This window comes from Ostrea edulis, chromosome 2, assembly GCF_947568905.1.
Source record: "Ostrea edulis chromosome 2, xbOstEdul1.1, whole genome shotgun sequence".
Taxonomy (NCBI): Eukaryota; Metazoa; Mollusca; class Bivalvia; order Ostreida; family Ostreidae; genus Ostrea; species Ostrea edulis.
In genome coordinates this window covers 7,633,009-7,660,219 of record NC_079165.1, presented here as the reverse complement: position 1 = coordinate 7,660,219, position 27,211 = coordinate 7,633,009, and the positions used below count along the sequence as shown (strand labels likewise).

General features: G+C 33.5%; 1 protein-coding gene across 1 annotated transcript; it reads right to left on the bottom strand.

Annotated features, from left to right (window-relative positions):
• Positions 1 to 1,399: 1,399 nt before the first annotated feature.
• LOC125680338 (protein PTHB1-like) lies at positions 1,400 to 27,211 on the bottom strand. Its single transcript, XM_056157512.1, has 23 exons — positions 27,058 to 27,211; positions 23,448 to 23,589; positions 23,006 to 23,165; positions 22,262 to 22,326; positions 21,999 to 22,112; positions 21,639 to 21,813; positions 21,186 to 21,264; positions 20,880 to 20,967; positions 19,671 to 19,766; positions 18,870 to 19,002; positions 18,219 to 18,400; positions 16,132 to 16,211; positions 15,808 to 15,967; positions 15,205 to 15,309; positions 14,540 to 14,680; positions 14,291 to 14,389; positions 12,444 to 12,616; positions 12,061 to 12,213; positions 10,903 to 11,085; positions 9,320 to 9,521; positions 7,765 to 8,001; positions 7,185 to 7,281; positions 1,400 to 4,814 (listed from the first exon to the last, which is right to left on the bottom strand). Exons 2-22 carry the CDS (start codon positions 23,557 to 23,559, stop codon positions 7,190 to 7,192), a joined length of 2,829 nt encoding a protein of 942 aa, XP_056013487.1. The 5' UTR covers positions 23,560 to 23,589; positions 27,058 to 27,211; the 3' UTR covers positions 1,400 to 4,814; positions 7,185 to 7,189.

Here is a 27,211-nt window from a genome sequence, read left to right as displayed (position 1 = left end):
ATTCAGTTTGTACCTTCTGTAAGTTTTTCAGATGACTACCTGTGAGATACTATGTACATATATTAGTAATTCAACAGCATTTTGATCCATTTTGTAAAATTACGTGATACATATAAGCAACAGTAAATACATGTACTTAAAACTATCAACAGCAGCGCGTGTACGTTCTGCATGGTAAGAAATATACATCTTTTAGAACTATACATTCAAAACATGAATTTGCACTCTAGCAACATCAAGAGAATTCTTATTGCCGTTTTCCTTTCTTTACGACATTTTTCTCTCCTCGCTTAAGTTTTAATTATTAACATGAAGACAGCACAACTGTAGTTAACGCCCCCTTGTTCATTTATCTTCATTATCGCCGTTTAATTTCTCTTTGCATATATTGTGAAATTTTGTGGGTTTTGTGAAAACAAGAGAAAAAAAAAAGTGGAATTTTCCCTCATGGCATACCATCAAGTTGAAAAATGGTATGCGCATAAAATGACTCGCACGAGCTTTTCGTGAAATATGAAAATCTACTTTGCTACAGGACGTTCTATTTTCATACAAAATGTAAAAAGTAGTAAATTTTTGCACATTGACTTCGACAGATAAAAATTCGAGAGAACAACATTTGGAGGGCTGTGATGTCAAGCCGTTTATGTTAAAATTGGGATATGGCCACACAGATATTTCAGAACACAATCAATAGGAATGTAAAGAAGTGCATTCTCAAAGGATTATGCGCATAAAATGACTCGCACGAGCTTTTCGTGAAATATGAAAATCTACTTTGCTACAGGACGTTCTATTTTCATACAAATTTTCGGTCAGAGTTCTCGTAATACTATTAATATAATTCTTCTCTTTTCCATTGAAGTTTTACATGCAGAGCACGATAAACTGAAGTTTTGAAAAGTATGCTTAAAGCTTTTGTTAATATTTTATTGCACCAAGCAGCATTAGAAGAAACTTCAAAAAATTTACAACAAAACATTTAGTGATAATCGTTTCTGAAAATTCTTGTACAGTATGTTATATTGTGCACCATATAAAAGAATGTAGAAATGCAATATGTGGGGTATTTGCCGCCATTCTTGATCACGTTAACCTATAAAATGGCCGTAAACTGTATACTTATTTTCGAAATTTTCACAAACACACAAAATAAAACAAAACTGAATTCACTGAAAAAAGACTATCACATGGTATTTCATCAGCTTCAAACTGTTTTTTGTTTTATAGAAGAATGTACATGTTACTAAAACAGTCTCTTGTAGAATCCGTGACGAAGTAAATCAAGAGCTCAATAGATATCTACATGTATGGGAACAGTGTTTTGACTTGGGTTGGCTACAAGTACCGGTTAAAGAAAATATTTTAAAATTCTTATCACCCAACAAAAAATAACAACTTTTGTTATTGTTTTTGGATTTATTATCAGGGCTGCAATTCTTTCCAGTAATTAACATGAAACAAACCAGGCATTCACAAAGCATCGTAGAACATAGTACATATATTTAGAAAGATCTATCAGTTTTCTATTCACTTTGTCTAGTAATGTTCTCAATAATGAAAAATTTAAGGTATCCCATACATAAAGACATTAACTTTCACAAACAGTACATTTACATTCACTTTCATCATACAATGGTCACAGACTAGTCAGATCCCGTTTTTTATTACCACCTGCCCGCGTAATTACTAAATATGGAGCGCCGTCAAGGTCGAAGTATGCAGTGTGCATCGGCTATTAAAGTATCGAAATGGTCAACAATGATTTTTTTTCTGCAATGCTAGCTGTCTTCATCACCCAATAAAACAACAAATAAAAGGATTTTATTGTTTAAATAACAACAAACTCCTTCATTTTTAGTGTGATGATAGAAATGGTGGCGATAGCATATGGGGCCTAGTTTTATTTATAGTGATTCCAATTGTTTTAAAGTTATAATTTAGAAAGAATGAAATACCTTCATACTCTGTATGGTGACCAATACTTTCCTTTGCATATTTTGAAAGACCATTGTAATATGAACCTTTTCACCATGAGCTTTCTTCAAAAATTATATTTCAATTGATTTTCATAAGTCAGAAATGTATTTTTCTCAGAGGGCCTAATGTTTACAGTGTATGTGTCTTATAAGTCTAATCAATTCTGAAATTCTTTTAGTGAATCACTTTGCATGGTACTTATCTTTTCCTTCTGCATTACATAACATTTATAAATTTGGGGATATTTGGGTCGGATACCTTAAGCCTATTAGTATTTGACCATTGAAAACTTAACAGTATGTTACTTTTTTACAAGTAAAACAAAATTGATGTCACAACTTGATTTGTAAATAGACTGGTGTAGTTTTGGGGACAATTTTTTTAAAGACAAAAATTTACTTTGAATCTGAAGAATGACATGTTTGCCTATGTACTACATATATTCTAACCTGAATCAAAAGTTGGTGTTTTTTTTTTCTTTCAAAAATATATTTCATAATATCCATAAAAAAGGAGACAGTGTTGTCCTGTGAATTACTGTAACAATGTCTAGTCATTTATCACCTCAGTTATCTCCCTTGTCTTCTCCCTCTTTACATCCATAAAACATCATACAAAAACAATACAAATAAGATGAACCACTTTAACTCTGTTAATAGTTCTCTATTTCGCTGAATGTCATAGGAAAATATATATATTATCCAATAAATTTAACACATCATTCACGTTTTCCAAATCTTAAAAAATGTAAAGCTTGCAAAGTTAAATCTACACACTGAAAATGATTTTACTACTAAGGAAATAACAGAAATAAATTATAATGTATCCTCCCTCCTTTTCTTATAGATGGCCCATGGGCCATGACATTTACCTGAGATATCTTGCTCATACAGAATCACTTGAACTCTTCACTGAGGCCTACAACAGTCTATCCATACTGTGTAATGAAGCCTTCACACATATTTTGTAAGCACTGGCCAAGTAGTTCTCTAAAAACACTTTTAAGTCAACCCATCTTATTTTCATTATCGCACGCAATATGCCATGAAGATCATCCCTAGAAAGTGGACATGGTCCTTCACGTGATGAAACTTAAATATCTTCAAACAGAAGGTTGCTCTCTGTCCAGTTGGACTGGACTTAGTTGACAGTTTCTAGAGAACCAGTCTCACCTGTGAAAGGTTGTCCAACGAGAGACTCAGGCAATGAATTTCAATCAGAAAAAGCTCAGTTCAAGTGAGATGTGCTAAACACCATATGCAGTTACTATCAATGAATGAAGTTACAAACTGAACACAGAAGAGCAGCTGGATATATACAGATACTGGTCATCATCACAACAAGACACAGGGTGGACAGGATTTACACCACACGCTGACACAGTGCAACTAAAAATACTAAACAGTGACAGTCTCTACATGCTCCCTCTACATTCTCTTGTGGCAAAATGCACCAATAAAAAACATTTTGTTGACATGATAAGACTATGTTGAAAACGAATTTTGTTCCAGCATCTTATTGGAATTCATACAATTAGTTCTGATTTCTAACTAATATTTTTCAATCATTTTGATGATGACACTTTGTTTGAATGATCTTGATATGGAAAAAGATACCTTCACTAAAGTAAAAGATTTCATAATCAAACTACAAATGATAATTTGTGACACAGAATATATAAATATTAAAACATAACAATATAAGTATTTCATCATTCTATACACAACTAGCAAAGAATAAATAAAAATAACAAAAAAACATACAATAAAATAGTTAAACGAAGATTTTCTTCTATGAAGGTACGAAGGGATTTGTTGAGTTTTAAAATAAGTATAGTTTTCAAACTGTTAAAACATCACAGATCTGTATACAGTGGTACAGTGGAGGTATGTCGTACAGATCCTAGGTCTCAAATCGTACGATGAGAAGTTCCTTCTTTACACGGACAAACAACATAATACTTGGCAGGGAAAACCAAGGTAAGTTGCCTGGGGGGTGGGGTGTTATTGTTGAGTTTTCATGTTGCCTATCATATATTAGAACCTTGAGAAATCCTGGCACATGAAATTTGGCAAACAGATCCATAGTTATATAGAACATTGTGACCAAAAGATTGAGTTATCTCCTGTAATACTGGTAGGAGCCAGTTACTTTGGTCGGAATGTTCCTATAAACTACCAGTTTTATAATGGACTATATTTGGTATTTATATAATGAAATTTACTTACTTATTTACCCAATAGATAAGTATTAGAGGCTTTGGGAAAACTGCCATTACATGATAGGCAGTAATACAGCCTATGAGCAGAGATATGTAAATAGGAATGCACTTCAATATTGAATTATTCTTAGTGAGGCAAGATGGTCAGCATTGGAACAAATTTTCTGACCAAATTACTCATGACGTTGAGACCTGTATGACCATCGAATAATTTAACAACCTTTTAAAATAACAAGTTCAAGATCAGCACATTCGTCCACTAATCTCAAAATAAAATAGTGAATACAATCACATATGAATAAAAATTTAATGACAATAAAACCACTGTCCTTTAGTTGCTCAATCACCACAACCTTGTGCATGAGAGGAGAGATTGATGAAGTCTGAAGATTTATCTTCGTTAACATATTAACACATTGATGTAGATATCACCAACACATGAACTGATGTAGATATAAATAACACTTGCACTATTTAGATATCTATAGCAGATATCACGGTGCAGAATAATTAAGTACATAGGGAAAGCTTCTCCCTTAATGGACGGAATATCTCACTCGTATCAATACTGATGATCTCACGTTTTTTTACTGTGTACATAAAACATGGCACCCTGTAAAAATGTAAGGCATCGTGTAAATAACAATAGATAAATCATGCAGCATTCTGACTACATATCTTCAGAATCTTAAAGTTTATGTATATATCAAACCTTTAAATTTCAGATTCATGGGTGTTCTATGATATTACAATGTACTCTGATAATCGTTCTATGATATTACAATGTACTCTGATAATCATTCTGTGATATTACAATGTACTCTGATAATCGTTCTATGATATTACAATGTACTCTGATAATCGTTCTATGATATTACAATGTACTCTGATAATCGTTCTATGATGATAATCGTTCTATGATATTACAATGTACTCTGATAATCATTCTACGATATTACAATGTACTCTGATAATCGTTCTATGATATTACAATGTACTCTGATAATCGTTCTATGATATTACAATGTACTCTGATAATCGTTCTATGATGATAATCGTTCTATGATATTACAATGTACTCTGATAATCATTCTACGATATTACAATGTACTCTGATAATCGTTCTATGATATTACAATGTACTCTGATAATCGTTCTATGATATTACAATGTACTCTGATAATCGTTTTATGATATTACAATGTACTCTGATAATCGTTCTATGATATTACAATGTACTCTGATAATCGTTCTGTGATATTACAATGTACTCTGATAATCGTTCTATGATATTACAATGTACTCTGATAATCAAAGTAGCTGTTGGTTTGATTGTCTGTTTTACGTCCCGTCGAGAATTTTTCACTCATATTAAGACGTCACCAGCTGTAGGTAAAGTACCACAAATTTAGACCTATACTTAATGCTTACAACCATAGCAGTGAGAGTTCTAAATCGTGCCAATATCTGCCGTGATATGGGACCTCCGTTTTTAAGGTCATATCCGAAAGACTCGTGATTCTCACATCTAAATGCCCAGTGTTTGGCGAAGGAGAAATCACTGCCTATGTTAACGTCTTAGGTTTGACGCATCCACAACACAAACAGGGCTCAAACTCACGACTTCCCGATTACGAAGCAAACACTCTACAATTGAGCTACCACGACCGGTTCAAAAGTGACTGTACAGTGGGTGTTGTAAAATATTACAATGTATTTAGATAATCAAAGTAAAACTGTAACCATACAGTGAGTGTTAAATGTCACAATTTATCACATAGCTTATAATTTGTCAGCAATAATAAGAATCTAACATCTATAATTATAGCATGCACTACCTGGGCATTATTCAACTTAATGCTATTGCACTCTAGCTGTAAACAAAGAAGGTAGACCATATATCACTCAATATGCACAGGTAGCAGGCTTTGCGAAATGTTTTATCAATTAAATGTAATATTTCAACCCTGATTTAAAGCTAAGGATTGCAACAATTGTTCAAAATTTGAAAATTTTCACTGCATATATTGATGTACAATGTAATTGGGTGTACGTTAAAACATTTGTAACTGTGATGTACAATGTACGTATTCATATCATGGCCTGAAATGCTCCAGTTTCTAAACTTGACAAGAAAATCAATAAATCATAATAACACAAAACCACCGAAATAAGCTCTAATGGAGTTACTGGACCTTATAATGAAGATTGGCACTCAATGGGTGTAAAAATTGCTCTCAAATTTTTACACCAAACTTCCACCACTAATCAGCAAACTAAGTCCAATAACCCTACATACTTAGCTAATCACAGAACTATAACTGTAGAGTACTGCAAGAAATAATGGTATAAAACATGATTCTCTGCTCAAATCAAACCTAAGTTTAGTGAGTTACTACTGATCATAGATTTTCTAAACAACGTTTGTGGTACTTGCTTGTACTATTTTTTCTGGGTTTGCTGTACTTAAATGTATTAATTTTCTGGGTTTGCTGTACTTAAATGTATTAATTTTCTGGGTTTGTTGTACTTAAATGTATGAATTTTCTGGGTTTTCTGTACATAAATGTACTAATTTCCTGGGTTTGCTGTACTTAAATGTACTAATTTTCTGGGTTTGCTGTACTTACATGTACTAATTGTTTGGGTTTGCTGTACTTACATGTACTAATTTTCTGTACTTACATGTACTAATGTTCTGTACTTACATGTACTAATTTTCTGGGTTTGCTGTACTTACATGTACTAATTTTCTGTACTTACATGTACTAATGTTCTGTACTTACATGTACTAATTTTCTGGGTTTACTGTACTTAAATGTACTAATTTTCTGGGTTTGCTGTACTTACATGTACTAATTGTTTGGGTTTGCTGTACTTACATGTACTAATTTTCTGTACTTACATGTACTAATGTTCTGTACTTACATGTACTAATTTTCTGGGTTTGCTGTACTTACATGTACTAATTTTCTGTACTTACATGTACTAATTTTCTAGCATCACTGGTTCATCCTCCATATCATCCAAGTCAGGAACCATTGCTTCTATGTGTTTCTTCTTCTTTTTCTCAGTCATTTCTGCATCAAAAAGTTTTGGAGAAACTCATTTTGAATACTGTGAAGAATTGTGTAGACTAAATCTAACCCAAAAAGTGTGTGTTTGTGTGTGTGTGTGGGGGGGGCACACATTCTATAGGACTAAAGCAATCACTCCTTTTTTGTCCGGTGTAAGATCAGGCCACCAGTGACTATTTTTGTGTAAAGTTCTCATGATACTTCTATATTATATCATTGGTGGTTTAATCATATCAGTTGTCTGCTAAATACACGACAATCACATGCAAATAAACATTCATGTCATAAAATGATTCTAAATACACGGCAATCACATGTAAATAAACATTCATGTCATAAAATGATTCTAAATACACGACAATCACATGAAAATAAACATTCATGTCATAAAATGATTCTAAATACACGAAAATCACATGAAAATAAACATTCATGTCATAAAATGATTCTACAAAAAGATTTACTGTGTGCCTCCTGATTTCTTACCATCATTAAATGCAACATTTTCTGCCGGTAATCCTAACATTGACAAATCAGTCAACCCATTAAGATCGGATCCAAAATCTGGCTCTTTGTTATGTTTACTCTTATGTTGTCCAAACTGACTTCCTATGAGAGTCTCTGTATCATCACTATTATCTATATGTCCATTTTCCATAACGGTTTTACTTGTAGCAGAAACTTTGGCTTTCTTCTCTTTTCTTGGTGAGGGATTTATGTTTACTGCAAAACAATGGCAAATTGAAATTAGTTTGAGCACATTTTATGAAAAATCCACAATGCCAACAAGTATTTCATCTTTCTGAATATGACAATATATCCCTTAAGTTTGGAAAGGACCAATTTTACTAACAGTATCTCTGGACTTTAATTCTACAGTAATTCAAAACTATATAAACAACAGAAGTTTTCCTATCAATTTATCATTAAATAGATTGGACAAATAAAATAAATAGTAACATTTGTAACAAATCTTAAATTTACTTTATACATTATTCTTTCAACAGGCTGTGTGGCAAGACTAAAGAAAGTAATCTGTTCAATTACTTATATTTAAAATGGTTAGATAATCAAATAAGTTATCAATGAAACAAAATCCTAATGAACTGTTCATACAAACCACGGCAAGGGTGTTCATTTTGATAGAGAATGGCAGAAAAGATTGAAAGGAAAGTCTTCAATTTCAAAGAAAAATATACGGCCTTTAAGAAAACGGAATCAGGATTAAGTGTCCATGTTGTAGTGATTGGGGGAAACAAGTTTTTGGAAATTTCATATGATATTGTGAAAAATGCAAATTGAAACAAAAATCACAATTTCTTAAAGTAATAAATTCATCAATATATGTAATTTTCTTGAATGTGTTCTATATAGAATAAATTGTAATGTTCAAATTTTCATACTACATGTGCATGTTTAATATTCTCTGATATAGTAATTATTAGATTATTTGATGAAATATACAAATAATCAGACTTAATTGATACAGATATACAAATCAAATTTGGTTTACATGTAGGTACATGTTGGGGAACATTAATGGTACAACTTCTCTAAGCTCTTTCACGGGATGTGAATAACTGTAAAAGTTAACAAAACATGTTTACTTCCTTTAACATTTCCCTGCCAATTTACTGCATTGTCTTTGCTAAAAAAAAGTATTTTCTATGAAATTTCTTATCATGAAAAGTATTTGTGCTGATTTTCTGAAAATGCAAAACATTTATTTACTGTAAAACTAACCAGATTTACAGGATCTGACTATTCATTCCTTACTATCCAGATTTACAGGATCTGACAATTCATTCCTTACTAACCAGATTTACAGCATCTGACTACACAGATGTTGGCTCTAGGGGGTCATAATGGACGAAAGTAGAGTACGCGGAGGAAACCCATGTGTCCGAACATGCGATCACCATACCCTCTCACATACAACTACTGCCATTCATGGGGATCGAACTCGGGTCACAGTGGTGAGAAGCGAGACCACTACCTCTGCTCTACCCAGATTTACAATATCGGACTTTTCATTCCTTACCCATGGAGTTCTGAGGTAGTCCATCCACCAGCCTGGCTCCCTTGCCCAGTTTATCACACATCAGGGCAATGTGTTTCTTGACCTTGGTGGTGTCCTCTGGGATCTGAAGAGGTTGGGGGTTCAGGGTCTGGTCTTTGGAGGACTTGGCTAAAGTTGTCCTCAGGAGGTGTGTAACTGCTGCATCTACTGACTCCTGCCATCCCTGTAGTGATGAAACAAAAGGTACAGAAAAAACTAAAAGGATTCAATAGACAACTTGCAGAGTTATCTCCCTTTTTCAGTGTAACTATCCGTCCTTTATGCCTAACTAGTAAATATCTAACACCATCAAACATATATATATATATATATATATATATATACATACACACATGTATGTACATTGCAAAACTAATTTAGGGTGAAATATCACAGATTCAATTATACAAGGTCAGATTACTGAAAGTAACAAGAGCAACACTCAAACAGCAAATAATATGCTAATCCAATATATTCAGAAATGCTGTAGTAATCAAAGAAAAGATTAACATCCGAATAAACAATTCTCTGGACAAAAAATGGCTATGAAAGTGTTTTATCAGCACTTCCTCTATTAATATCATAGAAAATGTTAGTTCTATAAAGATGGTTTTGCTAAATATCAAATTAAAGAAAAAATTCTATCTAATAAAGTGTAACTTGGGAAGCACAATTACTACCATTCTTAATATACTTGGCACCAACACCATGGGGAGCTTGCACACAAAGTTTGAGAATCCTAGCCTTAAATGAACTGCTTTTACTTCATGATTTTCTGTGACAGTAAGATCTTGATCTTTGACCTTGAGAAATAAGACATCTTCCTCTCACAATGAGGAAATTTGATGAAATTTGGAGAAAATCTAGATTAATTACATGTATATATGTGAGTCGAGAGCTACAAAATGCAGTGTACAAATGCAGTGTACAATATCTTTATTCAATGATTATTCTTTTAATCACCAAAATTGGGTATCCTGTAATATGAGAAGAGTTACAAATCTTTCTATATTATACATGTCAAGGGTACACTGATGTCCTGAGGACCTGTACATCATACCATCATATGACCTGTTTATGATGGGCATATCATAAAAAACTATAATCAATCACTGAATAAAAATTATGTTATCAATTTATAGTTAACAATTCACCAACTTCAAATATCAATGTCTTATGTTTTACAATGCTGATGTTCTAAAAATCCACAAGTTTTTCATGAAGCAAAAGGTAAATGTAAATTCTTCAGGTAGAAAAATGTGTAAAGACACTGAATTTAACTAACCATCAGATTATTGCAGGATAAGTTCCACTTTCTAATTGAATCCAATATCACAGTAATAAACGACTTAATATCAAACCTTCAAGAGCAACCAAATTTTGGTCCTGTGTATATCTATTCGTTATCACTGACTATGCATGAGTGTCTGTTTCAAACACACTGGTGAAAGTTACAAGCACATGTTCACAATAAGCATGTTTGATGCAAGTAGGTAATACTGTGATGTGTGTTCCATGGAGTTTAACAGTTTCATATGTATGATTGTCTCTAGATGAGGACTTACCTGTTCTGTGGAGCTGGATACAACAGGTGTAATGGTGTTCTGTAAAACCTTGAATTCATCGTCTGACATGCTGGTCCACAGCTTGATCAGGTAGTTAAACAGATAGGCTCCGCCGGACAGACTGAGTGCTGCCACCTCCTGAGATTTATTGTTCTCTTCTATTGTGTCCGATAAGTGTAAGATCTACAGCAAAAATCAGGTTTAAGTAGCAGGATACTTCACAATTTCTCACAGGTATAGGTACAGGGAAGTGGTTTTTATGCATTTTTACATACTTTCATGATGAAGTTTAATCAAATTGAGAAAATTCTAATGTTTAAAAAATCCTATTTTGCTTTATACATGTAGCAGCTGTTGATGATACAACATCATTTAATGATAAAATATCACGTAGGCCTACAGTTGTACCATTTAATGATAAAATATCATGTAGGCCTACAGTTGTACCATTTAATGATAAAATATCATATAGGGTCACAGTAGTACCATTTAATGATAAAATATCATGTAGGGTCACAGTAGTACCATTTAATGATAAAATATCATATAGGGCTAGAGTTGTATCATTTAATGATAAAATATCACGTAGGCCTACAGTTGTACCATTTAATGACATAAATTATAGCATTAATGGTTCACATTTTCAGCCACTAATGATGAATTTTCATAAACAAGCATTGTGATTGCCATACAGACAAGGTGCTTCATGAAACACTTACATCTACGTGTGTATCATTGTCCCAATATTTGATCAAATTTTACCACTAAGCGGTATCTTATAAATAGCAGTTGATACACAGCAGCCCTCTATTCTATACAAACTAAAGATATTGGTATGGTGACAGATATTTTAGTAATTACTTAACTGTCTGTAGATTTAGTGTATCTAGGTTACTATTTGGTGTATCTAGGTCACTAACCTGTCTGTAGATTTAGTGTATCTAGGTCACTAACCTGTCTGTAGATTTAGTGTATCTAGGTCACTAACCTGTCTGTAGATTTAGTGTATCTAGGTTACTAACCTGTCTGTAGATTTAGTGTATCTAGGTCACTAACCTGTCTGTAGATTTAGTGTATCTAGGTCACTAACCTGTCTGTAGATTTAGTGTATCTAGGTCACTAACCTGTCTGTAGATTTAGTGTATCTAGGTTACTAACCTGTCTGTAGGTTCCTTCTAACAATGTATCTAGGTTAGCTAGAGGAGCAGGTGTTTTATCCTTGAACCGAGTCAACAGTCGTCTCTGTATTGCACGGAATTGTGAAGCTCTCTGATTTAACATTTCTTTGCACCTATCTGCATTCAGTCGATGCTGTAAAGGCAAATATAATTACACTTCTGATTTCTCATATTGAAACCATTTCTGACACAACAATGCTTTATTAAAATAAAAAACAAATTTAAAACATAAAACAGTTTGAATAATTTGAAATAAATATTTCAAGTTTTCCAGCTAAAGGGAATGAGCTGACACTCCCCAACTAGATATGCAATCATTTTGGAAGAAAAGCTTTGTCTTCTTTCAGCTTGTCTAAAACTTACCTCAAAGTGAGCATCAATCAAGTCAAAGAATTCTTGCAGTGGTAATTGTCCGGAGAAATATATTGTAAAGTTGTCGTTTTTACTCCGATTAAAGTGACTGTTTAGTCTGCCTGCCAACTCCTTCACCATTAGCCACATGGCTTCAAATCGGTCACATTGAAGTCTGTACCTTTCTACAACGACAACATTATACAATGACAGCATTGATACAACGACAACATTTATACAATGACAGCATTTATACGATGACAGCATTTATACAACAACAACATTTATACAATGACAACAACATTTATACAACGACAACATTTATACGATGACAGCATTTATACAACAACAACATTTTCAGAAATTTCTTTTTCTTTCCCTATCATTCAGTATATGTTAGATTGCATTGTTTTCACTTCCTTTATTCCCAGAAATATTATCACAACACAGTATTATATGTCTAGTCCACATGTTGTACACTAGAAATATTACCACAACTGTCTAATCCACATGTTATACACTAGTCCGCATGTTGTACACTAAAAGTATTACCACAACTGTCTAATCTGCATGTTGTACACTAGAAATATTCCAACAACAGTGTTACTTGTCTAGTCCGCATGTTGTGCACTTTGAAAACGCTGTGCAGAATAGTGCAATACTTTAGTCCTAAAAACTCTCATCATAATCTGTACACAGTAAAAACTCTCATCATAATCTGTACACAATAAAAACTCTCATCATAATCTGTACACAATAAAAACTCTCATCATAATCTGTACACAAAAAAAAACTCTCATCATAATCTGTACACAATAAAAACTCTCATCATAATCTGTACACAATAAATGCTGTACATTCTGAATCCTGTAATTTCCATATACCAGATACAGTTTTAATATATGCCTGTTCATAAAGAAATAATGTATCTTCTTCAACTTATTCCAGCTATATTATGATTACCTGTGTGTAACAGTCATTGAATGCACAAAGCAAAACAAAACTGAATATTTGTCTCAAAAGTGATCAAAATGTTAAGCTGCAAATGTACATGTACACATGTATTCATTATGTATATCTGCATTTTACTAAATATATGATTTCAACAGAGAGTAAATATCTTTACAAAAGATACAATTACAAGAATAAGTTCAATAAGAACTCGAGGATATACATTATCCAACAATCTGATATCTGGAAGTTGTCAAACCCGGCTTTCAGGGGACCACTGGAAGCTGATCTAGATAAGCTGAATACTATTACAAAGAACAGGGCCCTATTGGAAATAAGCACTTGTCTTTCATTGGTTATCCTTAGGTGCAAATCAATGCAAGGTTACTGTGATAACCAATATGTTTATTTAGTTCAAATTTCTAGTGTTATTTAAATTGCATTATATCTTAAGATCACACTGGAAATGGATACAATAACATGTATTTATATTTTAACTGTTCTTGTCATTTAATATGCTATTTATATCACCCTGTGTCATACATTGATTTTCAACCTGAATAAATCTATCTATCTATAACAAGGTCCATACACTTAAGTTAATCATTTTCTTCAACCTACACACTGTAAATTCAAACTGTAGATTGGAAACATTAAATCCACACAACAATACTGATTTACAAGAAACCACTGATTTACAAGAAACCACTGATTTACAAGGAACCACTGATTTACAAGAAGCCATTGATTTACAAAAAGTGACTGATTTACAAGGAACCACTGATTTACAAGAAACCATTGATTTACAAGAAAACCATGACAGTACAGACTTACGAGAAATCCACATGACAATCAAACTTACGATAAAGACAAAAAGAAACTTACGATAAAGACAAAAAGAAACTTACGAGAAGTTTTGGATGCCAAGACCGACACGATGGGACCATTTCCGTAATACTGAAACCCGAGAGCAGCTCCCTGTCCTCCAGCGTTTTCCCCGAGCAGATCTACAAAGACATACACCAGTTAGGTAACACACATCAACCAACACAATATCACAAAAACCAGCTGTTCGAAAACTCCAATAATGCACATATCTAGAAATTGTTTCTGATTACACTGAATAACATCACTGTCTTTTAGAACTACAATCAGACCTGGAAAGACTTCATTTAAGTTGGCTGGTGGTTTGTTACTGTCTAGCGTCAGTTTATACTCAGCATTTTTCACTGGAGGGACTGGTTTCATCACAAGTTTTATGGGCAGTTTGGCCCTCGCTGTGGCAACTCTTGGAGCACCTGCCAATAACAAACATACGGGATCACGGGTCATAATATGCTCACTTCTCTGTAAGACATTTCATTGTGGTCCACATTGGTTTAAACAAACTTTAATCTATACTAACTTTATTATCCATGCCCTTATTAGACATCTCAATATGGACCACAATGAGTGGTTAATGGTTTGAACAAACTTTAATCTATACTACATGAAATTGCTTGTATATTCCTTTCATGACTTGCTGTTTATAGTGCTAAAGCTTTTCCTTGATATTCTTAACTTTTAAACACTGGGCCCTCCTATGGTTGGCACTTGTATCTACACTCAAAGGGCATGTTTGCATATAAATTGACAAATGGTAGCCTTTTATGATTTTAAAACATTTTTTTCAAATGTATATTCTAGAATATACATGTATATATAGGCCCTGCTCTGGAACAATGCAATAAACTTATTGCATGTCTTTAACCAGACATTAAATACAGTAAATCACAGTTATTCGGACATTGATAGACAAAAAAAACCAGGAGGCGTGTCTGACCTGATGCACTCGTGTAGTTCGCTGATATAGAGACAGACATCTCAGAAGGGAGGGCCTTCCCCACCATGTAGAACGCCACAAAATACTCTGAGGGATTACTGGGATCTGAAAAAGTCCGGTAAAATTAATGAGTAGAACACATGCAGATATAAGAACGCCACAAAATACTCGGAGGGATTACTGGGATCTGAAAAAGGCAAGTCCGGTAAAATTAATGAGTAGAACACACAAAATACTCGGAGGGATTACTGGGATCTGAAAAAGGCAAGTCCGGTAAAATTAATGAGTAGAACGCCACAAAATACTCGGAGGGATTACTGGGATCTGAAAAAGGCAAGTCCAGTAAAATTAATGAGTAGAACGCCACAAAATACTCGGAGGGATTACTGGGATCTGAAAAAGACAAGTCCAGTAAAATTAATGAGTAGAACACACACAGATATAAGAACAGTCAACATCAAATCTGGAAAGACTAAATAAAAATTGTCAACGTATCAAACTGAGCAAATATTCAATGTAATCTTAAAGTATAAACATCACTTTGAATACCTATGTACTTGTAATCATTGTTAGAAATACTCAAGTCAAATCTTCATTTCTTACCCACAGAGGGAATCTCAAACGATGATACATTGGACTTGAGTGGCCAACACACATGGACATGCATTTTGACATGTTCTATGGTCAGCCTGGCTTTAACCTGGACACGGACAGTGATGGACGGGACAGGGTCTGGGTCTTCAAATTCCAGCTTGGTAGCCATCTAAAATTCAAAACAACCGCCATCATCTTTGTTACTGGTCCACAAAACTACATTCTGAACACAGATGATTTGGTTACTTTGTTTGGATTACTTTGTCACAACCTAACTCTGTAACATTTCTACATAGTTCCTCTTCCTGTTTAAGCTTTGTGACGAGAACTTACGGAGACATCATCCAGGTTGGGGTTTACATGAGCTATCAACTGAACATCGTCTTCCTGCTTCTTCAGATTGGGCATCAGAACTACAACACAAAGTTAAACATAGTAACAGTACAGGTAATACCAGAGAATCACTACTGATCAATAGGACCATTCTACTGTAACTACAACACAAAGTTAAACATAGTAACAGTACAGGTAATACCAGAGAATCACTACTGATTAATAGGACCATTCTACTGTATACTAATATTTCTTTTATGACTATCACTTAATTTTCCTCATGCACTTCCATTCAAAACAGGGGACCCCAGGGCCAATGATTGTCTGATTCATCTTCCTCTAAATCATAAATTATACAAGAATGAACATAATACTGTGGGGATCCGGGTTAGAATAGATCCTCAGTACCCCTTGCTTGTTGTAAGAGGCGACTAAATGGGGCGGTCCTTCGGATGAGACCGAAAAAACCGAGGTCCCGTGTCACATCAGGTGTGGCACAATAAAGATCCCTCCCTGCTCAATGGCCATAAGCGCCGAGCATAGGCCTAAATTTTGTAGTCCTTCGCCGGCAGTGGTGATGTCTCCATATGAGTGAAATATTCTCGAGAGGGACGTTAAACAATATTTAATCAATCAATCATTCCACCTTATCAATGCATTCTTGTGATACACATATAATACTGTTGATTCCCTATATTTTATATGAGGATTTAAATGGCTCGTAGACATAAAATTGCGAGAGCTGTTCATCAAGAGTTTTTACACGTAATTCAGCAATATAGAAATAAAAGCAAGTAATTTTATTTTGCGAGTGGTGCTTCCTACTAAAATACATGATAATAAATTCCTCACCTATATATTCTGTATTTAGGAATCTACAGAAGTGGTGGGATTTCTTAAACATACTACATGTATATTTGTATATTTGTGTTACACTTTGGACCCCTGAAATGGGTTCTCGATTTTCCCTATTGTTTATGATAACTTAAGCACTTATATCCTGATTCAGGTGGTCACAATTTGAACAAACTCAAACTCACAAAGTGTACACATAAGTTACTGTAAATCAACATTAATTAAGGTGAGAAGTTTACATCATCCCTTTTATAAAGCATGCATTGCCAATATCCCTAACAAAATAAAAATCAGCTATTCATCCATAAAAAAATGTTCCATGTGTGCTTAAACTAATTTTTATTTTCACTGTTTTGTAATTTGATAATTTATATTTACCATCTTCAGTATAAAGGACCCCATAGCAAACATGTTATCCAGTTATCATATCATTATTTCATATTCACATTACTTTCAAGCTTTTTACAAAAAAATTATTAGATATTATAATAACTGTACACCATGTACGATGACATGATGATACACGTATCTTAAGCCTCAAGAGAATCTAAGATCGATAAAAAAAATTCAAAAACCCAAAACCTAATTTCTGTATTTTCAAAAAATCATTTCTCCTTGTAAAAATCTGTAGCATTTGTTAAAAGAGACTTGAATTCAAGGATATATTTTATACAAGTCTGTTTCATTTTGTAATGTGAAAAACTGATAGACAGATAGATGACAGCCGACTAATAAAATCAACAGACAAGTATAGACAACAAACAAGTTTAGAGCTAAAAGGTCTCACTAACGTAAATTAAAGTCAGTGATTTTTCAACATTTTTCAAAAGGGTCCCCTGGCTTTCGAATTGGGAAAAATTGTCAACATTTTGATAAAATTTGGAAAACCTAGACATTATTGTAGACATGCTAAATATATCATATCAAACAAGAAATCAAAGACAAATTGATATCATTTTTCTTTTATTTTACATATCTAACTTTCTTTTTTAAACTCTTAAAATTTTCGACTATTTTTTCTAAACCATTTAGAATTGATGCATCTTTGTCATGTTGTACATAAACTATTCACATGGAACTCATTTTTAACCAATACGTTTTTTAACAGTTTTTACTATTGGGAAAAGTGCAAGTTAAATTGGGGAAAAAATTGGAAATTTTTGGAAGGGGAAAGGGCCAATATTCAGACTTAAAATGGGTCTTAAAAATCACTGAAAGTCATTGTGTAGTACCGGTTTTGTGCGATGATTGCTTGATTTTCTTCTGAAGTGCTGCCATTTCACGATCCATTTCAGCGTAATTTAATTCTCTGGATTCTGGAACTGGAGGTATGAACAAAGCTGGATCTGTACCGAGATAGGAACATTCCAGACGACCTTTGTCAGACAAGCTCACTATCACACCCTTCAGGTCCCTGAAATTTTCATCATTTTACAATTCTTATATGATACAGTTTCCCCCGCTGAATAGAAATTGAATTTTCCATAAACTGGAAAGCAATCAACCAATATGCATCTGATTGTAAATCTTTTAAAAAGTTTTAAAAACAGAAGCAAATACTCTGGACAAGTTTAACAAACCATTTCTACAAAACAAGTTTAATACACATCTGGTACATGCACAAACTGATATAGTATCGTACAAGCAGAATTTTTAGCGAGAATTTAATTTTGGCATTATTAGCGAGGGTGTTACGATTGCTAAAATTGAATATTGCTATTGATTTATTCCTATCGTTTGTAATAGTCACCTTTCTTGGAATTACAATGTCACTAAAATTAGCTCTCGCTAAATATATATACTTGTTTTAAATGGGAAAATCACTAAATTTGTGTCTCACTAAAAATTCCACTTATACAGTATTTCTAACTTGGGATACTCACTGAAAAGTGCCCATTCTAACTTGGACCGGAGTAAAATCAAGCTTAGCTGCCCACTTTAGTGTGAAGTTTTGGTAAATCAGGAGAGAATTTGTTGTATGAGTGGCCACCAGACAATTCACTGTGTTTTCTACAACTGTATTTGAAAAAGTTTTAAAAACATATATCCCATGTGGCAATATTGAAAAGAATCAACATTAAATTTTGAATGCCTGTAACAATAATAAAAAATAAGGGTTTTCTATTAGTGAGGAAACTGCAATACAACTTGAAAAAGTATCTACAAAACAATATAAGACTTCTCATGATGCAAAGCAGACACTTCCAACTAACCAGTCATTTGAGTCATGACCTTCTGACTTGAAAACCATTGGAGGTCATCTATTCTCTAGTGGGCACCAGTGTAGAGTTTGATGTCTGTCGTGCAGAAAGTTCACAAGATATTGAGCAGACAATATTTTTTTTTGTGTGTGTGTCCAGAGTAGATTGACCCTTGACGTCAAACTTAATAGGGGTCATCTACTCTTTAGGAGAAAGAAACCAGTATCACAAGTTTGAAGTCCGTCAAGCAATTAGGTTCTTTTTGATTTTGAGCGGACAACATTTGGTCTACTGACAGACATATTGACCAACAGGTGCAAACAAATATGCCCCCTCCTTTCAAGGGATGCATAAAAAGAAATTCTTTTTTTTTTATCAAGCATTTAATCTACGATAACTTTTGAATGATGCATGTGAATGCTTCTTGCGTGAGAACAGATAATAAAGTTATATTTGAAATTAATGATGTATAGAGAACTTCACCTGAAGAGTACGGGTAAATGCAGCTGGGTTCATACTCCAATTTCTTCATCCACCTCAGCTTTCCTACTTCAGTTAGACAGAATATGTTTCTTTCTCCTGTGAAAATTTATATTCAGCAAATATACATTATACAGTATGTACAGTTCTGTCTGTGGAGACAAGTAGGAAGCAGATAACTCCTGCATAAGGATATGAAAATGTTGATAGCTATATTATGGAAGATATTGCTGTTCCAAGACAACACCCACTGTTAAACAATCACAGCTGGAAATCAAAGAATGTGACCAGCCACAGAGAAAGTAGCAGCATCAGCCAGGGGCATAATGCAAATACATTATTTGAAAAATAAACCACTTCTGTCATATTTTAAACAATCACATGATATAATTTTTTTAATAACACATTATTATTATTCAATCATACAGGGTCATTGATTTTGTCTTAAATTTTCTGTCTTTTGTATTTCCCGTCAATAAATATTGCATTATGGGATTCCATGATGTAAAAGTTGATGCAGTGTGCAGACATGTAGCAGGTGTAGACCACTACTTTAAGACATTTTTAGGTGAAATTTTTATTGACAAATGAACAATTTTCCGCATTTTTCCTAAGACTTTGAATACTTTTCCTGGATTAAGCAAGCTTTTAAATAAAAACAAACATTTGTTTTTGCCTTGGTGCACCAGCGAAAATATGTGGTGCATGTGGCGTGAAGTGAGGAGCTTGATACAAAATTACATAAACTACAAATAACCTGTTTGAGTTATTGTGTTATTAATGAAGGAGAGACTAAAGGAGTAAAGAGAGGTAACTCATTAAGACAAAAAAATAACAAAGAGTTATTTTTGAAAATAACTTGTTTGCATTTTGCCCCTAACTGAACATAGGCACACTCTATGCTACATGCAATTTTTTGCAAGTACCACTCCATATTACATGTAAATTGTTTTTTTATTTGCTTTCCATAGGCACTATGTACATTCATGTTTAACTAAAACAAGCATAAGTATAAATTTATTTTGTAACTAGGATTCCCTTAATACATCCGGATATGTATAAAAACTCTTACATCATTATCATATATTCTTAGAAGTATGGTCTACGTAAATCTATGTATGTTTAGCAAATTTAATGGTTTCTGTTCATTAAATTTTGATTTTTATGATGTTTATTAAATTGGATCTTTCTTATCAAAAATATTTTACTTACCTAGGACAATAATAGAAGGTGGACAATTTTCATAGTTTACCACCATCAGATCTAAAGCCTGTTCTCCAAGATTGTAAAACCAGTCCCACTGTGAAAAGTTGAGATCTGTCTCATTCAAACTTCTTATACATGTATCTTTCATCTACACCAATTAATTGTCAAGAAGCTAAATGCTTTCTTTCTACATTAATAATGTCACTTTATAAGTGAAATTGTTTTCAAAAGGGACATAAAGCAATTATCAAACAAACAAATCATTAACGTAATTTCAATCTATGAAACATACATGTATCAAATATATCTTACTGTAACCCTTTTTCCAGATTTCATGTTCTGAGATTCTTCTTTTGTTTTGGCATCAGTCGCAACAGCTAATACTTGGTATCTACATATTCATAAAATTTCGAGTTATGGTTCAATGATTCCCTTATACATAGATACTGCACATGTCATTTTAAACAAAATCCTGAGTTTTCATTACTGCACTTACAGCTTGTGCTTGTCACATTGAGTGCATTCGATACCGCCGTTCCTGTTGTTCTAATGCTCCGTTCTTAGAGTCGCGAATGACAAGAGCATGTGTGTAAGAACGTGTTCTTCGACCACACTACCTACAGAGGTGGTGTGAGTTCTTGTACCTTGAACCCGTTCTCGTGATGCGTACTCGGCATTCGGGATCAGAAGGAATTTGTACTCATGCGAAGAACGGCGGTCTCGGAACAGACTCCATATGTTCCATACCTGTCCAACACAACTTACTTGTAGCACTCCAGTTGCCATGTGGATGAGACTGTTATGAAGCTGTCTAACTTTGGCATATATCTGATTGGACCTGGTAACAGAGCACCTGGTAAGAACCGGCAAAAGGAAAAACTCTCCTGCTCAAAAATTGACACAGTGCCATCCATCGACTGGACACACAGAAAGTCTCTCCCTATCATATAGAAGAAAAATCATGTTGATATTATCTCCCTAAAATTATGTGCTGTAAAATGAAATGCTGAATTTTGATACAATATTGGAGACAAATTTCAATGAGCACAATTTTTTTCTTTACCAAATAAATATTGGAATGTGCAATATGATTATACATATAACAAATTTGATAAGTACACATACCTTTTACACCACCAAATGGACCAAAACAGAAGTTGAAGGCAGTTCTTTTAAGATTATGCTCAAAGGATAGATTCAACTGAAAATGTCTGCCATGTTCTACAGCACCTGAGGTTACTGAAATAACAGTTTTCACTTTAATGCGGAAAAAATCCATTAAATTTTAATTGCTTTAATTTATAATAAATTTCCCTTCTTGTGATTTAGCTCAGTAATTTAAAAGAAGTGTTAGTGTGAATGCTTCTGATAATGAAGTTATCTGGTACCTGCAACTTTATATACTGCAATCTTCCTTGAATGAAGGACAGCTAAATGTAGATTTTCTGTTCCACTGCAATACAGATACATATTGTTTCATAAAAATACCCTTGAAAATACTTTTGATTATCAATTATATTGTACCCACTATTTAGACCCTAAAAGTACAAAATGCAAAATGAAATTGAAAAAAAATAATAAAAAAATAATATAAAATAAATAAACACACACATATATAAGTCAACAGTGACATTCAATCCCAAATGTTTAGATAGAGTATACACTAAATTCAATTGCACTTTTGTCTTAACCATAAAGTTTTGCACTTTTGAAATAAAACAACATTATTTGCTTGAAAAAATCAGCAATAAATTTGTTAGAGTCATTCCATTTCTCATGTTAGTCAAAAATTGGGAATACACATCTTAAATTAGGCTTAACACACTATAAAGTTTCTTTAAAAATTAGACTGATCAAAAGTAAATCTGAAATTGATATACTGTAAACCAACTTTTATCCACGGCTACTTTATTTCGTGATTCACCTTTAGTAAACTGGTTTACGATCAAGCCTATGAGCAGACATTCAAGGACTGGCTCGCAACAAGAAATGTTCGCGACGACGAGGTTCTCAAGAATATCGCGAAATTTTCTCGCACGGGAATAAAAGTATAGTTTTACAGTACTCCAACTGATTTGATGTTTTCACATGTGCTCTCATCACTTATATGCTATTAAATGTAACATACTTACGATACAAATTTTCCTGCCTCTAGTTGAAGTATGGGTTCTGGCAGAGAAGCTTCCAACAAGACATCCTCTGGCTTGTAACCAGACCAACCATTATCCGTCTTTGTGGGCTTGGGGTTGAATATTCTTAATATTCCATGGTAACTCCCAATAATTATCTTGTCTGCATATAAGTAAATTGACAAATTGCTGATCAAAAGAAATTTTAGCATACAGCATATCATTAAAGCAATCTACTGCAAAATGCAACTTACAACTTTTGTAAAGAGCAGCTTAACTAATTTACTAAATTTCATTTGTAATCTATACTGTTTAATATGTGTTGGGAGAAGTTATGATCTCAAATTCTTTTGATTTTACAACAAGAGAAATCTAATACTAAAGTACTTGTGTATAATATCTTCATGCACAGATTGAATTCTTAGACTATCACTTTTATCCTTACCTAGCTCATCGCTAGCATTATCAATATTAGCTACACATAAACACCCAAGGTCAAACTCTTCCTCCTCCCCAACAGTTGTGGACCACCAATCTCGAGCTTTGAACAGCGACATCGTTTTTCTCAGTTATGTACAGTCTGACAACTGTAACAGATGAGCATTGTGGATGAAAAACACTCTTAATCAACACTAGATGTATAAAAAAAAAAAAAAAAAATGCAGCAAATAGCATAACATACATGTATATCAAAATTTTTCACCATATGAAGAAGTAAATGTCACTTAATATTTTCATAAATTGTGCATAAAATTATCGTCATAGCATGAATAGCTGTTACATGCATGGATTTATTATCAAACAGTCAAAAGATATGTGGTAGTTTGGGTTTTACTTTTACTTTTATTCCTGGATTTTGATCCCGATGTAAATTATTCACCCGTTGTATTTTTTATCTTTATCTTTTGGCCAATAATTTTAATGAAAGTTTCTATTGTTTAATTTGCTATATAAAGCCATGCAGCGAACAATTCTGGAAAGTGAGACAGCTGGCCTTGCTAGCTATACTTCTCCTTCCGTTATTCCTATTCTGGAATTACGTTTTGTTCGTCTACTTCGCCCCTTTTTACTTACTAAATTATTATATTACCTTTGGGTTGGGAGAATTTCTTGATAGATTATAGGCTAAGTTCTAGGATTTAGGAGTTTGTATTTGTCATATTCATATTGGTAATAAATTCGTAAAGTGTTATTTATCATATTTTCATTTCCAAGTTTCTAATCATAGTGTAGTTGGGTCATTTTGAAGTAACCACTATAAAATAAAACAAACACAACATGAAGTACAGACTATACGAACGCCCAGAGCTGCTACAGATACAATAACTAAACTGGTCAAAAATCTACATGACAACTGTCCTGTTAATTTTCAAAATTTACCAAAGTAACATATCTATTGGAATTTGAACATGTGGAATAACTGATTGTAAAGGCAGTAAAAAATGGTTACATGTGATCTTGTTTAAACTTTTACTTTATGGAAGTTCTTTTTCAATTTCTAAAACAACTTTTTCAATTTTTCTAAAACAACTTTGCTCCAATTCTAAAACAGCATTATATTTTAGGGTATACTTTAATAAAGTTGCAGAAAATTTGTAAGATTATACTCTATTGCAGAATTTAATACTGGAGTACAACCTATTAAAGCGATAACATTATATACTAACAAGACATAACAGTTACAAATTCTAACAACTTATGAAACCTCTCCCAAATTGTGTCAACGTTTAGTTTACTATTTGCCAATTTTTTTTCGAAATATAAATGGGAGAACAATAATCAACAATATGTTCCTCACCATTTTGAATATTGTTACCTAGTTGGATAGCTCACTCCTCAGTAAATAACGTATAAAAGGCTACATGTACCAATTTGTTGATCATGGGTTCGACTCTAGAGGGGTTTTATTCATTTTCAGGTCACTTTCTACTAAAATCACATTGAAAATTTTCAATTTCAAATTATTATTTTACACCTATATATCATCTATCCACAACAGTTTTCACTAATGCAATATTCATCCATATGTCAACGTGTCAACAATGTGAAAGAAATTTGGTAAATAGGGGAGAGTGTTGATATTTCGGATGGGGTGTGATATTTCGGACAGTCAATAAAAAAGCATTATATCTTACGTTTCGATCTATAGTTATTTGTTCTAAATTTAAACTGATTTCCGAACTTGCTAAATTTACAAAATGGAAAACACCTAATTTTACATGTATGTGCATGCAGGGTTCGAAATTAACTTTTTCAAGCACTAGTCCGTACGGACTAGTCATTATTGATATTCACTAGTCCGTCCAGTATATCATAACAAATGATCTTCATTTTATTCAATAATATTTAATGAAACCAAACACATCACAGTTGCAAGCAATTCAGTTTCTGACACCTACAGAAGAAAAAGACCACTATACTTGATGACGTTCCCGTTGTTTTCGTGCTCAGTTTGTAGAGTCACAAGAGATTGAAATTCTATCAATAAAGTAAATAAAATTCACTCGATTGACCAAGCCATGAGCTATAGTGTTACTTACTCCTGTGTTAAAGTCGCAAATGACGAGAACGTGCACACAAAAGTGCATGTTCTTAGACCACACTGCTTGCAGTTCTTGCACTTCGAACCCATTCTCGTGATACATACTTGGCATTCGTAATCAGTAGGAATTTGTGCTCATTCGAAGAACAGCGGTCTCGAACACACTCCATGTGTTTGGAAAATGTCATAGTCACGCAAATACTTAACCATGCAGGTAATTGACCATAAGTTCAAACATCTAAGAGACTCAGACAAATCTTGCTAAAATCTTTACCAATTCAAGATTGATTTCCGGATTTTCACTAGTCCGTACGAACAAGTGCTATAGAAAGTTTACTAGTCCGACACATTTTTTACTAGTCTCGGACTTACGGACAGGAGGTAATTTCGAACCCTGGCATGTGATACCCAGCTCTGATTGGTTGATTGAAATACATGACCTTCACCAACACTGCAGTAAAAGACCCTGGTATCCATTTTGTTTGATTGATAAAATCAAGTCCCATTGAGACCTATTTTTCTGGTAAAAGTTACCGATATAATTAAAAAATTATAAACAAAATCAAAACCTCTACAAAAAATAAAAAATTATCTATTGTGCAAAACCGAACGCATAAATTTTAAAATGCCATTGAACCATGAAATAGGCAACAACCGAATTTCCTAACTGTCCGAGGTTATAACACCATGTGTCTGAAATAACAACACCATCGTCCAAAGTTACAACCTTCTATCTGACTATGTTTAAGTGTTAACATGTGGCAAAAATAGTAGGAAAAAATCCGATGAAACCCAAGAAAACAATCTAGAATGTTCGTTGAATCAACTGAAATACAATCTGCCTAGGTTCAGTGGTTAGATGATGAGCATTACCGAAATACATCTTGAACTGTCCGAAATATCAACACTCTTCTCTACATGTCCAGGGATTTTTAGGTGCCATTCTGTAGCTCCCCGGTTGTAAATGTTGGGACATTAGACAGGGTGGGGATCCCTGGTCTGTGATTTCTGTAAAAATGAGGGACTGATTATAAATAACCCCCTCGTTTCCACAGAAATTACCTGGTCTGATGCCCCAATTTTTAAGACTAGTGAACTTTAGCTGAATTCAGAATATTTGTCAACAGATTATGATAATTGTCATTCGCCAATTTTAGCCATTTACTGACTTATTTGATGTACAGTAAACGCTACAGTAGCACTATCATTTTTTTTTCTTTCATATATTTGTCTGGTCACTGTCAGACCCACCTGTTGTTTTTCTTTCTCACGGCAATTTAAAAATCAATAATGCTAAATTCTGCTATAAGATGAAAGTCTTGTGCATAAAATACGTTGAACCAATTCAATAAACCTAATCAATTAGCTTTTCTGGCCGCTGATGGACCAAACATACATGTGATTTCCGATTGTTTACATATATCCAAGGATCAAGGCGGCCATCATTTGGTACAAGTGCATGTGCCAGACGATTATTGCACACGTTTCCTCCCTAAACTTATGAAAAACTTACACTGAATACAAGGACCATTTCCGAATCAATCAATAGAGCAAATATGAAGTGAAGTAAACGTTAACAACGAAAGCATTCCATATATATATCCTAGTCTACATGGTCTTTCCAAATATTTTTCACTGAGCAGTCGCAAACGGAAGTTAGTCTAATT